The sequence below is a fragment of the Marmota flaviventris genome, chromosome 15, assembly GCF_047511675.1.
Source record: "Marmota flaviventris isolate mMarFla1 chromosome 15, mMarFla1.hap1, whole genome shotgun sequence".
Taxonomy (NCBI): domain Eukaryota; kingdom Metazoa; phylum Chordata; class Mammalia; order Rodentia; family Sciuridae; genus Marmota; species Marmota flaviventris.
This window is the reverse complement of record NC_092512.1, coordinates 65461797-65475977: the sequence shown is the minus strand read 5'-3', so window position 1 is coordinate 65475977 and position 14181 is coordinate 65461797. Positions and strand designations below refer to the sequence as shown.

General features: G+C 36.9%; 1 protein-coding gene across 4 annotated transcripts in view; it reads left to right on the top strand.

Annotated features, from left to right (window-relative positions):
- Asph (aspartate beta-hydroxylase) overlaps nt 1-14181 on the top strand; it is a 219588-nt gene that overhangs the window by 178780 nt on the left and 26627 nt on the right. For all 4 annotated transcript variants that reach the window (XM_071602317.1, XM_071602316.1, XM_071602318.1 and 1 more), the window contains exon 22: nt 10028-10163. In XM_071602317.1, the coding sequence (XP_071458418.1) occupies nt 10028-10163 (136 nt within the window). The remainder of the gene's footprint in view (nt 1-10027; nt 10164-14181) is intronic.

Sequence of the window (14181 nt, the reverse complement as noted above, 5' to 3'; positions counted from 1 at the left end):
TATTACTCTCAGCCCTCTGAGTTCTTGTATGATGTTTGCACACACGTTAAAAACCTTTCCCCATAACCATGTTTTATTTTGCTCCTATAAATTTACTTTTGCCCATGTTGATGTAAATTTATTTCTGGTCCTCTTCCATCTGCTGTTTGCTTTCTTAGCTGGAGCTGGTTCTAATTTGAATCTGTTTTTAGTCTTATGAGCTGAATTATGTCTCCCCCAAACTGTTGAAACCCTAACCCCCACCCAGTACCTCAGAATGTAACTGTATTTGGAGACAGACTTGAAGAGGCAGTTAAGAAGAAGCAGTTTAAAAGAAGCCATTATGATGAGCGCCCTAATCCTACCTGGTGGGAATCCTTTATAAGAGGAAGTTTGAAATCACGGAGAGGTACCAGGAATGCATGCCCACAGAGAAAAGGCCATGTGAGGACACAGTAAGAATAAGGCCATCTGTAAGTTCTGGAGAGAGGCTTCAAAAGAAACCAACTTTTCTGGGCTGAGGTTGTGGCTCAGTGATAGAGCACTCGCCTAGCACACGCGAGGCCCTGTGTTCGATCCTCAGCACCACATAAAAATAAATAAAGATATTGAGTCCAACTACAACTAAAAAATAAATATTAAAAAAAAAAGAAACCACATTTTCCAGCACCTTGACCATGGACTTCTAGCCTCCCAAATTGTGAGGGCATAAAAGTGCTGTTGTTTAAGCCACTCAGTCTGTGTTGTTTTGTTACTCTTGGTTTAGCCAGTTAATACCATTGGTGGCTTTCATTAGTAGTCCTCCTCTCTTAGCAGTGTGCCACACTTACTGCCTCAACAGAAGTGTCCCTTCATAGAAGAGAATATTTAAAGTTCAGTTAGACCAATTTTGATTGATTAGAACAAAATTAAAGTGACTTTTTGTCAAGCTTGAAGCATTATAATCATTTTATCATCACCTAAGCATCTCATGGAGTTAGGGTATACCAACTAAGAGGTACAAGTAAAGAATATAGCCCAAGAGGCAAAAAGAAATTAGGTTGACAGTAAATCAATACACAGATTAGAGAGTTTGATTCAAAATGTGAAATATGATGCTGAAACTATTTCTTCACTGCTCACTGGTGCGCTCTCTCTCTCTTCTCTCTCTCTCTCTCTCTCTCTCTCTCTCTCTCTATATATATATATATATATATATATTATATATATATATTATATATATATAATATAATATATATATATATATATATAATATATATATATATATATATATAACCTATTTATCATGTGAAACATTACTTTGAGTTCAGTGATCTTTTAAAGATGTATTTGAGAGATTGATAAAGGACTTTGCAGGCATATAATTGTCTCTAAAGTCCACTAAGAAGTTGAATTACGTATTACAAGATCCTTCTAGTCTAGAAATAAAAAAGATAAACAGGAAAAAGCAGTTAGAGATATATAGAAAATATAGGTAAAGAAGAATTAAATGAAATTAAATGTATGCATTTAACATATCCATATATAAAACCCTCACTTTAAGTGACAGTAAAAAAAAAATAAAAATGGATCAAACTTTTTTAAATGGTGGGAGAGAGACAACAATAGATGAATAGTGTCTGTCATTTTTTTTTTAAATGGAAACCACAATTATCTGATTTGTCAGTTCTAAGAAAGCAGAAACCAGAGTCATTGCAGAGGGGATTCCGATGAAGGAATTTAAGGGATCCAGGATTATGACCACTGAAGAAGTTGCATTGCCTCAAAGAATAGGGCTGTCTGTACTGACTTTTTAGGGTACCCAGTAAAAAAATCTGGCTTGACAATGTGGCCATCAATCACAGACCCTGCCATTTCACACAAGATGACCAATGGCTCATTCATTTTTATAGAACTGTTACCTAAGCATCACCAAGGATTGAGGAGATCTTCAGTATAAACAACAAAGAACAAAAGAAACAAAAGAAATGCTGTAATTTAGGGAAACAGAAAATACAGGAACAAAGGCAAACTTGAAATAATACCTCGAAGGTACTCAGAGCAATAAGAAGGGATAGTATACCCATAAAACAAGAATAGAAAAAAAGTAGTAAGAATACAAAGGGGGGCCAACAAAGACCCAGAAAGGGCTCTTGGAATCTGCAGAAATAAAATTTATTAGTGTTGTTAGAAGCTATGTCAGGAAAAGCCACCAGAAGGAAAAATAAAAAGGTAAAGATGGAAAATTAGAGGCTCAATGTAACATGTCCAGAATACAAATAAAAGCAGTTGCAGAGAGAATAGGGGGAAATAGAGAAGACAATATTAAAGAAATAATCCTAGAAAATGGCCAGGGGGAAAAAAAAGTGTATTTCCATGTTAAGGAGCACCAGTGGTTATTCGGTCCTTATACTAAAACACGTTGCATTGAAATTTCAGGATGTCAGAAAGAGAAAAATTTACAATTCTCATTATTTTCATCATGGCTGTGCAGTATTTGTATATATCATATGTCCTCTTGGCACACTTAGTCTTCTCACCTCTGAGGGAAACTTTTTAAATGAGAAATTTAAAGCACAGCATTAGGTACCTTACCCAAAATTACCAGTTTAATAAGTGGCAAAATCTGACTTTTAGAGATTATTACCCAAAGTACATATATGAAGATACGAATTGGTGTCAACATACTTTATATTTAATCAGAGATATGAAAAATTGTGCTGTATATATATAATAAGAATTGTAATGCATTCCGCTGTCATTTAAAAAAAAATCAATAAAAAATTTTTTAAAAAAGAGATCCTCTAGAAGGACCAAAAAGGAAAAAAAGAAAAATAAAGAGGAATCCAAAAGATACCATTTTCCCCAATAGTAGCACTAAAATTTGCAATGCGATACAGCTCTGCTCTCAAAGTTAAATAAGACATGGTTTTGGCAATGATTTTTAGTTATGACCACTAATAATAATAATAATAATAATATGCAGGTCTGTGTCAAACTAAAGGTTACTACACAGCAGAGAAACCAGTCAACAAAATGAAAAGGCAACCAATGGAATGGGAGAAGATTAAAATTAAACATCTGAAAAGGAATTCCTATCTAAAATATGTAAGGAACTCTTGCATCTCTATAGCAAAAAAAAAAAAAAAATCTGATTTAAAAATGGGCAAAGGACCTGGATAGACATTCTTCCAATGGCCAATGAATATATGAAAAATGCTCTCCATCACTAATCAAGGAAATGCAAATCAGAACCACAGTGAGACATCACTTCACACGTTAGGGTGGCTACTATGAAAAATAAGAGGTAACAAGTGTTGGCAAGGATGTGGAAAAAAGAGAACACTTTACACTGTTGGGAGGAATATAAATTGCTACAGCCACTGTGAAAAATAGTGAGGAGGTTCCTCAAAAAAGTAAAAATAGAACTACCATGTGATTCAGAAATCCTGCTTCTGGGTATATATCCAACAGTAATAATTCAGTATCTCAAACATATGTCTTCACCTCCCTGTTCATTGCAGAATTACTCAAAATAGCCACAATATGGAAATAACCTATATGTCACAGATGAGTGGCACATACACACAGTGGAACACTATCTAGTCAACATTTATGAAGGAGTTGTTGCCATTCCAACAACCTGGATGAGCCTGGAGTATATTCTAGGCCAAACTCAGACGGACAACTACTGTGTGATCATAAATGTGGAATCTTAAGAAAGTCAAAGCAGAGAGTAGCACAGTAGGTGCCATAGATAAGCATGGTAAAATGGGGAGACGTTTGCCAAAGAGTACAAACTTTCGCTTGTAAGAGGAACATGTTCTAGGGATCGAAGGTACAGTGTGGATAGTGAACTATGTGTTAATTATTAATTTGATTATGGCAATCATTGCACATTTTATACATGTAAAAAAGCACCACATTGTATACTTTGAATATATTCAATCTTTATTTTTTATTTTAAAAAATAAAAATAAAATGATAATCACACTATATAACAAAAAAAAATTATAATGAGATTTTAAAACTAGGTAAATAAATTTACTACCTGAACACCTATCCATTCATGGTCAAACTTTCAATCACATAAGAATAGTTTCAGATGTTTTCAGAAATGCAATTTTACCAGTCATGTGTTCTTTCTCAGAAACTAGACTTAAATAGTTAGAAATCCCAATACCAGAGGCCAAGGCAAGTTCTGTGAAGCCCAGAGAGCCACTGTTCCACATTATAGTAAAGCATGTTAGCTACTGGAGGGTCCATTTAGAAAAACAGAAAAAGAAAGAAAGTAATAGACTATATGATTTCTTCAGCAAAGGGTGAAAATACAGGTGCAGTGGCTCTTATCAAGAGTCTGGAACCAGAAGTATTTCAGATTTGGGGATTTTATTTGCATATGCATGATGAGATATCTTGGGGATGGGACACAAATGTGAATACAAAATATATTTATTTTTCATATGATAATTTTATATATTATTGTAAATAATTTTCTGCATAATACATTTTCATGGTATAAAGTTTTCCTCCTGCTACAAAACCCTTTCAGATTTTAGAGCATTTTAGATTTCAGATTTTTGGATTAGACATGCTCAACGGACCTTTTTTTTTTATTACAGTTTCAGAGTTGGTGAAGAAACAGTGTTAAGTATTAGAAAATTAAGCCAACAAAAGGGCAGAATTTTTTAAAAAATGCATGTGAAACAAAGTGTGATCATTTACAACTCAAGTCAAGTGTGAATGATACTTCATTGTCATAATATTTTAAAATCTGAATGTGAATTTACCCAGATGAATGAAAGATTTGAGAAATGAACTGTATCACAAGGATAGAAAAGAGGGAAAAGAGAAAGGCATCAACTTGTTGGATTGTTAACCTTCAAGAATAGTAATGCCAATAAATTATTTAGATATAATCAGTTAAACAACAGAAGAAATATTTAAAAGAACCAGCTGGGAGTTAGGCTCAGGGATAGGGAAGAGTTGAATAAAAAACTTTGAAAAACATAGATCTTTAAATGGAATAAAAAACAGTAGTAAGAAAAATAGGTAAGTAAGAATGATTTGGGCTATGATTTACTTTTCAAAAGAATGTTGTCTTTTGTTGTTTGTTTGTTCTTTTTTTTTTTCTTTTTTGGTTGGGTTTGGCTTTTTTGGTGCTGGGGATTGAACTCAGGGCTTTGCATGTAAGCATGAGCTCTGCCACTGAGCTAGCTCATGCCCTCAGCCCCAAAAGAAAGACTTTCTGCAAGAATTCAATTTTAAGAGAAATTTCAAAAATAGGAGTTAATTGAATTTGGCATTGAAAAGAAAAGTGAACCATCAAATGGTATGAATCAGCTGTCTGGGAAGATGAGGAAATGGCTCTTACCTGAACAGAGAATTGGGATTAAGGCCAGTTGAGGTGCATTATGGGATTAGTAGGGCTTGGAACTGGGAAATCAATTTATGGATGGCTAGAGTGCCAAATATAGCTGAGGTTTAACAAAACTATGGGCCACTGTAATAACAGTCAAATCTGGTTTCTAAGTTATGTGTAGCCACAAGAAAAAAAAAATGCTTTAGAAACTTTAGTCTTCCCAGCTGAGATGCCAGTGCTATTAGTTTCTCTCTCCAGTTTTAAGAAACAGGTGAATTTAGGGTAAAGGAAATCATATTTCAAGGTAGACCTTTAAAACTGTAGACATTGCTGGCTTTGTGTAGACATTTAAGTTTTTGCTGGAATTTCCTACACAAAGGCATTCCTTGCCATCTCTGAAGACTGAGTGCTATTACTGTGGAGAAAATTCATATTCCCTCCCTTTTCACTCTTCACCTCCTGCACACATGTAGTCTGAATTTTCTTGTGTCTCCCCTCCCTCAAATTCGTAGGTTGAACTCCTAACCCACAAGGTTATGGTTTTAAGAGGTAAGGTCTTTGGGGTGTGATTAGATCACAAGGGTGAAACCCTCCTAAATGGGATTAGAGAAGCCCCCGAGAGCTGCCTTGCCCTCTTCTACCATGTGACTCATGGGTGCAAAGACACTCTCTGTGAACCAGGAAACAGTCTTACCAGACACCAGATCTGCTAATTCCTTGATCTTAGACTTCCAAGCTCCAGAACTGAAAATTAAATTTCTGTTGTTTATAAACCAGCCTATCTACACTGTGTTATCACAGCAACCCAAATGGACTGACACACATGCGTACTGTGTAATTAGGTTTGGTCTTTAATCTCCTGTCATGATCTGTATTTCATTAAATGTGGTTCCTTGGTGTGTGGTTAAAAACATTTCCAGGTTCTATCCCAGATTTTTTTCACTAAAGTCCCTGTGTGTGATTCCAAAGTTGACAAATACCCCTGAGTAGAGTCATTTACTTTGGCTGAAAAAGTGTTTACATTGAAATGCTTAGAAAATCATGATTGCTGTTACCACTACATCATTGTTCTTTACGTCACCAAGTTTCACTAGTCCTCTCTTTTGGGTCACTCAGTTTCCCCACTTGTCCTTATCAAGGATGTGAGCTGTCTTTGAGTTGTACCCATTGCACAATGCAAGCTGGAAGCACATGTCTCTCTGAGCACCTCAAAAGTACCTTCTCCCAATGGGTGCATAGGAAGCTGTGGGACCCCACAATTGTCCCCACACCCTAGAGGGGAACAAGGCCTGCAGAGCCCAACCCAGACTGAAACTTAGACTGTGCCTCTTCCACAAAATCCTTAGGAATGACCAAGAGGGTAACAGCAGGGTGAGTCTACTTGGACTGTTAAGCTCATTCACCACTCCAAGAGTCATTTTGTCATCTCCAAAAAAATTTCCATGAGGTTAACAGGACAGATCCTTCCAACTATAAAATTCTGTGACACCGCATTGAACTCAAAAGAGAAAATAATGAGTAGCTGTGTTAATGGAAATAAACTAGAAATCTGTGCAGTGCTGGGATAGTTTATTAGTCAGGGTTCTCCAGATGAACAGAACAAATAGAATGTATATATAAAAGGCAATTGTTTTATATAATCAGAAGCTGGGTAATCCCACAGTGACTACTGTCCTGCTAGAGAGCCAGGGAAACCAGTTGCTGCTTGGTCCAAGAAACTGTAAGCCTCAGCACAAGAAAGAGCAATGATACAGCCCTAGTGTGAGACTAAAACCTGGAGTGCTGGCGAGTTACTGATGCAAGTCTGCATTCAAAGGCTGCAGTCTGCTTCCTCAGGAGATGGAAGCAGCAAAATCTCCCCTGCTCAAGAAGAGTCAAGTTCGTGGGAACATCCTCCTCCTGCCTTGTTCCATCCAAGCTCCCAGTCTATGGGATGGTGCCACCCACACTCAGGCTGGCTCTTTCCCTTTCAGATCACTGACCCACATGCCAATCATCTTTGGAAACACCCACCCAGAAGTGTGCATAACAGTTTTCTAGGTGTCTGTCAATCCAGTCAAGTTGATACTCAAGATTAACCATCACAGGATGGAGCACGTCTGTAGTACAAGTATTTGGGGTCAGGTACTGGGGAGATCCTTCTGCATTCATTTTCTCTTTTGCACCTGATTCTGTCATCCAACACCTGTGCCACTCTTAAAACAAAGGAAAACCCAAAAGTTGTTTTTTGGGTTTTTTTCTTTTTTAATCAGTAGTACCTGTGGAAAAGTACCTTGGGAACACTTCCCAGGGAGGCTGAGGGTAAAAGGTGCAGGAATGACATTTCACATTAAAAGACAGCCTATTCTTAAGTAATAAAGTTTAAATTGTGTTGAGTGATGCAGTCACTTGAACATTTCCCCTAGGGTTTTGTGCCCTATTTTAGTAACAAAAAAAAAAAAAAAAAAAATCAGCTCTTTCCAACCATGCTCTTAAAATCAGCTTTCAAAAGAAATGAAACTTCTAAAATTCCAGGAGGGAAGAGCTTGCCCTTATAAGGTGCCAATAACCTCATTTGAAAAGTAATTTCATGTGTTAGAGAGGTAATTCTCTCCTTGTCTGTGTGACAATTTAACAAGACTCTAACAGATTTATCTAGCAACTTGAACAAGTTGCAATAACAGCAGTGAGTTGGCAATTTAGGTGCATTTAAGAAGATCTGAACATACTGCAAAGTCCTGGGGTGCATTTTTTTTTTCTTTTCCATGATCTTGAGGTTCTTGAGAAAACCATGAAATTCTCTCAATATGGAGACATGCCAAAGTGAGGACTTTTGAGTGTCCTCTTGAACTGCCATCGTGGACTTCCTAGTTATAAACTTCCTACACACACACACACGGAAACTCGTTGGTGGACTGAGTGCTAACTAAGGACAAATGACCAGCACCACAGCAGGAGGGTGATGGAAGGAACAGATGCAGGTATTGACACTAATGGGTGGTTTTCACAGAAATAGAATTATAAAAAATCAATCTCTAATCAAAGTTTCTTGCCCTACAATATTTTAAAAACCCTAATAGTTTCACATAACACAAAAAATTTCCCTTGGTGTTAGAAGTGAAAATAACAACAAATCTACTTTTAAAGATCTCAGTTGGCTTTATTTGTAATTACAGAGTCAGGTGGCAGCCTGCATCCAAAATTATATAGAATGTTCCACCCCTGTGTAGCCAGAGAAAAGGAGATCAGATACGGAATATAGAAGTGAGGTGGAGACAGCCCTATTGGTTACAGCTCATGTCTGTCTTCTTTGAATGTTGTCTGAGTGGTTGGCCATTTGTGATTGTCTAAGATGCACTTACTTTCTGAGAGTAGGTGACAGTCTGTTTAGGTTAGGTTACAGTGCACTGGGCATGGACAAACTTTGAAGCCATGCTTAAAGCATGAATAGAGGCAGCTTCAGACCAAATTTCACACTGACTTGGCTGAGGCTGGCATCATGTTTTCACAGAAATATGAGAATAGCTGGTTTTTGGAGTCCTCAATCATCCTGATTTCTTTTTACACATAATCATGAATTAGTAGAACATGAGGTGGTAAAAATACTTTATACACTGTCTTTGTTTTACTCAATTATAGTTCATTTCACTTGACTAATGCAAAAGATAGAGAACTATGTTTTACAGGGCAATTTAATCCATTTTTGAAATTTTTATTCCTCATGACTGATTAGTTCTAATCTCCTACTCTTAAGACATTTATCATGTCTGGCCCCCAGATTCTTATTGAAACCGGCTAGTGTGTTCCTGTCTACAAATGCATATCCTCAACTATTTTATCCACTTCTCTATTATAGAAATGATTGAAATAATTAACATTTCAAAATCCTGGTTTATCTGTACATCTTTGTCCCTTTCTTACTGTAGGAAAGCTATTTTTATTGTTTTCTTCTGATAGCAGCTCATCTCAGTTGGCTACCTAGATGCTTAGCTCTGCCTGCATGCACCCACCACTCCCATGCCAACCCACCCCTGACTGGCAGCACAGTGTGATGGGGAGGATGGCCTGGAGGATCTCCCACCAGATCTGCCAGCTCCCATCTGGCCACTCCCAGGGTCTGACAGTCAGAAGTCCAGGCTAAGGTTAAAGCTGCCTCCTAAATAAGAAGTCAAGGAAATATTTTTTTGTTTATCTGAATTCTAAACACTAAGGCACCTATTTGTTATGTTTTTCTGTTAATCTTATAATGATCAAATGCTCCAGTGGACACTTTTCCTATGTCTTTGAAAGTTCAATATTTACCATGTTGAATGGCAGCTCTGTAAGGGACTCTATAGAAAGGTGAAATTAAATGTGTGATTTGTAATCCAATTCTCTTGTTAGGTTATGGATTTTAAAATAAATAAATAAATAAATAGAAAGAAAGAAAACAATCTTTTGGCAAATCTTAAAGCAAATAATTATGGAAGAAGGAATTGTTCTCTGAGGTTTCTAGGAATTTTTGAAGTGTTTATTCTGCAACAGCATTTGGTTCAGAAAAATATTAAGAGGTTGTTTTGTTTCTTTTTTACATCCTTGATAAGAGCTTCTAGAAAAAATTGAAATAAGCGATCTAGATGAGAGCAAAAATGTCATTATTTGATTAAATAAAAAAGATACCTGAGATGTATTATAAAATGTTCTACCAGCCATATTTTCAGTCCAGTGAAACCAGAACCTTTCTTCTAGACTTTAGAAAGAAACTGGAAGTTAATCCGTGATGAAGGACTTGCAGTGATGGATAAAGCCAAAGGTCTCTTCCTGCCTGAAGATGAAAACCTGAGGGAGAAGGGTGATTGGAGCCAGTTCACACTGTGGCAGCAAGGTGAGCTCCTGTCTTCTAGACTGTTCTTTGTAACCTATTGACATCTTAGGAACATCCCTGACCTTCATTTGCTTCTATAAAATATAGATCATGCCACCATGGTGAGAGATGTTGGGTAAGCAACACAGTGAGTGACAAGACAGTAATAACTACTGAGTTCTTCAAAACTATAAATGTTTCACATTCAACTTTATAATTCTTGAGCTTAATCCACACCCAGGCACATAGATAGAGCTTCAATATGTGTGGTCAATGAGTTAATATGTAAATCTATCTTTAAAATGAGGAGATTTGAACTTTAAGGTTCTCTCCAGTTCTCTTGGAAAGTCAACTTAACCTCTGTTACAAATAGCCATATAAAAGTAAATCCATTTGGATGATCAAACAGCATGTGGTGCACATGTTTAGCTACACAATCAGTTTATATTAAAGGACAAATAAGGACAGTAGCTTATCTCAATCATGCTTTCAGAACAGTTCCTATATAAGAAGAACTACTTCAGTAATATTTTTGAGAATATGTCAATTAAGAGAGAGATCACATGATTTCAAGTAACTCTTATCAGCTTTCTCCAGCACGATTTTTTTTTTAAGGGAGCTATATGATCCATATGTGGACAACATGCAAATTTCTCTGTGGTGTGTCACTAAAATGAATTAATTCTATTAGCACTTAAGCATTCATCTCATACTTCAGTTTCATTAATATTTTTTATGCTTCATAGAAGCTCTCAAGCTTCCCAGGGCAATGCTTCAGAATAGCATGCATCCTTAAGTAACTTCCAGAAAATTTACCAGAGAAAGGTGCTCAGATAAAGTAGAAATATGCAAAGAATTATGGAGATGTAGGAGGATTAAGCAAGGAAGAAAATAATAAAGAAAATAAGTTGGCTGGAGACAACATTTGACTTTTAAATTTTTACATAGTTTCCTTGTACCTGATTTTCCATGAACTCTCTACAATAATTTCCTATGTTTTTTACTTTATTAGTATCTTTGTTAAATTCTTCCCATGCAGTGAAATTTGCATGTTCCTTTTTCTTTCCTAACTGTAACAAAGTTCTACCTATCCTGATATTTTAAAAAGCTCATAAAATTGCTTCTCACCGTATTATGGTTTTTTAAATTTCTGCTGGTATATGCTTTCTTCCTTGTTTTGTGTTGTTGTTGTTGATAGTTGTGGTGGTTTTTTAAATTGTTCTTTTAAACCTTTTGATTGGAACTCCTTAGTAAATTTATTTTCATTCTTTCTTCTCTTCTAATAGAGGCATTAAGGCTATGGACTGATTGATAGATGTACCTTTGGATTCATTCCATAAACTATTAATATATGGTGTTTTTATTTGAGATTTTACTAAAAACAACATTTCTGTCCTGATTCACAAATAATTTAGGGGTATGTGTGTGTGAGAGAGAAAGAGAGAGAGATGAGCATGAGTTTCAATTTGTTGTAGTTCCTCCATCTTTTAAAAATTAATTTCTAGTTTTACTATCACTTTAAAAGAATATAAATCACATAGTTTCTATCTTATGAAAATTTATGAAGGTTCATTGCGGGCTTCTGTTTGTGGTTTTGGACTTTGAGAAAGAATCCAGGAACTATTTTCTGAAAACAAATTAACAGTGCAAAAAGAGTAATTTTGAAAGCAAATAGTGTCATAGCTTGCACAGAACTAGGAGGAATCTCTGAAGGTACTTGCCATACCAGGTGCTGAGGCTAAGAAACAGAAGAGGCTGTCCTTGGATTGAAGGAGAGGAAGAAGACATGGGGAAGGGAGGTGGCAGGACAGGGTGCTATACTGAGAGCCCAAATTCAAAGAGGCCAATGAATATCTGGCTAAGCGAAGACTTCAAGGTTGTCTAATTAATTAGGAAAGCATAGTGCTGGGTAGTTAAAGTCCATGAAGCTGTGACTGGGTGAGTTTTGTTTATATCCAAATAGGAAGAGAAATCATGGTAGATCTCTGTTCTCCGCTTGAATTTTGTCCTCCTCGATATTCATATGTGGAAGCCCAATTCCCAGTGTGTCTGCATTTGGAGATAAGTCCTTAAAGGAGGTAGTTAAGGGTATAGGAGGTCGTAAGGGTGGGGGTCTGATCAGATAGGATTGGAAGAGGAAAACATACTAGGGATATGCATACACAGAAACAAAGCCACATGAAACACAGAAAGAAGTCTGCTGCCTTCTGTAGCCAAAGGAGAGGCCTCAGAAAAAACCAAACCTGCCAACATCTTGATCTTGAACTTCCATCCTCCAGCACTATGAGAAGATAAACTTCTGTTTAACCACCCAGTCTGTGGTATTTTGTTATTGCAGCCCAGCAGACTAATGGGATCGCTATGTAGTATAATCAGTACTGAACTGCAATACATTTTGGATAATAAGCTTTTCAGAATTGAAGAAAAAAGATATATCAGCAAATCTAAGTAATGAATATTTCTTCACAATATGTTTTCAATCACGGAGCTGGGGTTGTAGCTCAGTGGTAGAGCACTTGCCTAGCATGTGTGAGGCCCTAGGTTTGATCTCTAGCAACATATATACACACACATACACACACACACACACACACACAAACTAAATTGCTATGTGAATATCATGGAACATCTATTTTGCCAGCATTTTAATAATTGTCCCAAGCAGTGACTAAAATATAGAGTTAGTAATTATTGCTCAGTCACATTTTCTAGAATCCATGCGAAATGGTGTTAACTGAGCAGTTATCTGCTCAGGTTTAATTGCTGAATCCTTCTCAAAAGCCTTGTTCTAGGCAACCACTTTCAACTGATCAGAGTTATCACACAAGATGGAACATGTTGTCATTCTAGCAGTAGAGCCTTGAAACTTTGGAAACATATAACCAAGTCCCTACTTTATGAATGTGCCTCATAAAGCATGGCCACATCTAAATGATATATTCAAGTCATTCTTTCAGATCTGTGTTAGCAGTTAGAACTTTTCCTGGGGCCATTAAAACACACACACACACACACACACACACACACACATACACACACAGAGTTTACTAGTACTTGGAAATTACTTTAAGCTTGCTGAGGGTTCCTCCTTCAGTTACATTGAATTAGCTGGTCTTCCCCTGTGCAAACCTTCTAATCCTGATGTAGCAAGATGCAAAATTATACTTCAAAGCACAGCATTTGAAAACCACACTCCTAACTTACAGTCCTTACTGGGCATGTCCCTGTATCTCTGAGCCTGGAATTTTTCATCTGAAAAATGACAATGAAAGTAGTGCCTTAAATATAAGGTAGCTTTTTCCTAGGGTCAATGATCTGACATACTGTTTTCTAATACATGACAGTGATACTACATTTTTATTACATAATAGCAACACATTTTCTAATAGTGTTTTAGTCAGCTTTTTTTGCTACTGTGACTAAAAGATCTGACCAGAACAACTGTAAGGAGGAAAAGTTTATTTGAGGGCTCACAGTTTCAGAGGTCTAAGTCCATTGAAAACCAGCTCCATTTCTTGGGGCTGGAGGCAAGGCTGAACATGGCAGAAGAGTGTGGCAGAGGGAAGAAGCTCACATCATGGTGCTCAAGAAGCAGAGAGAGAGAGAGAGAGAGAGACTCCACTCTCCAGATAGAAATATATACCCCAAAGCCACATCCCAGTTCCCATCTCATCCAGCCACAACCTAACACTTCATTTAATCCCATCAGGGATTAATTCACTGATTAGGCTAAGGCTATAACCCAATCATTTCTCCTCCAAAACTTTGGATTGTCTCTCTCACACATGAGCTTTTGGGGACACCTCACATTCAAACCATAACAAATAGTAACAGTAATGGAGAATTGGTCTTGTAGTACAGTAGTGGAGAGGTAGTCTTGGCTGAAAGCTGAGTTCTGAGTGAATTAGATTTCCCAGTTCTTTGCTCTGCCAGTTACTGCGAGACCTCTCTGTGTGTAGGTACTTCTTCTGTAAAACACAGCACTGGTGCCTTTATTACTGGGTGTTGTGGACATCATATTGGTCAGTCTAAGCATGTG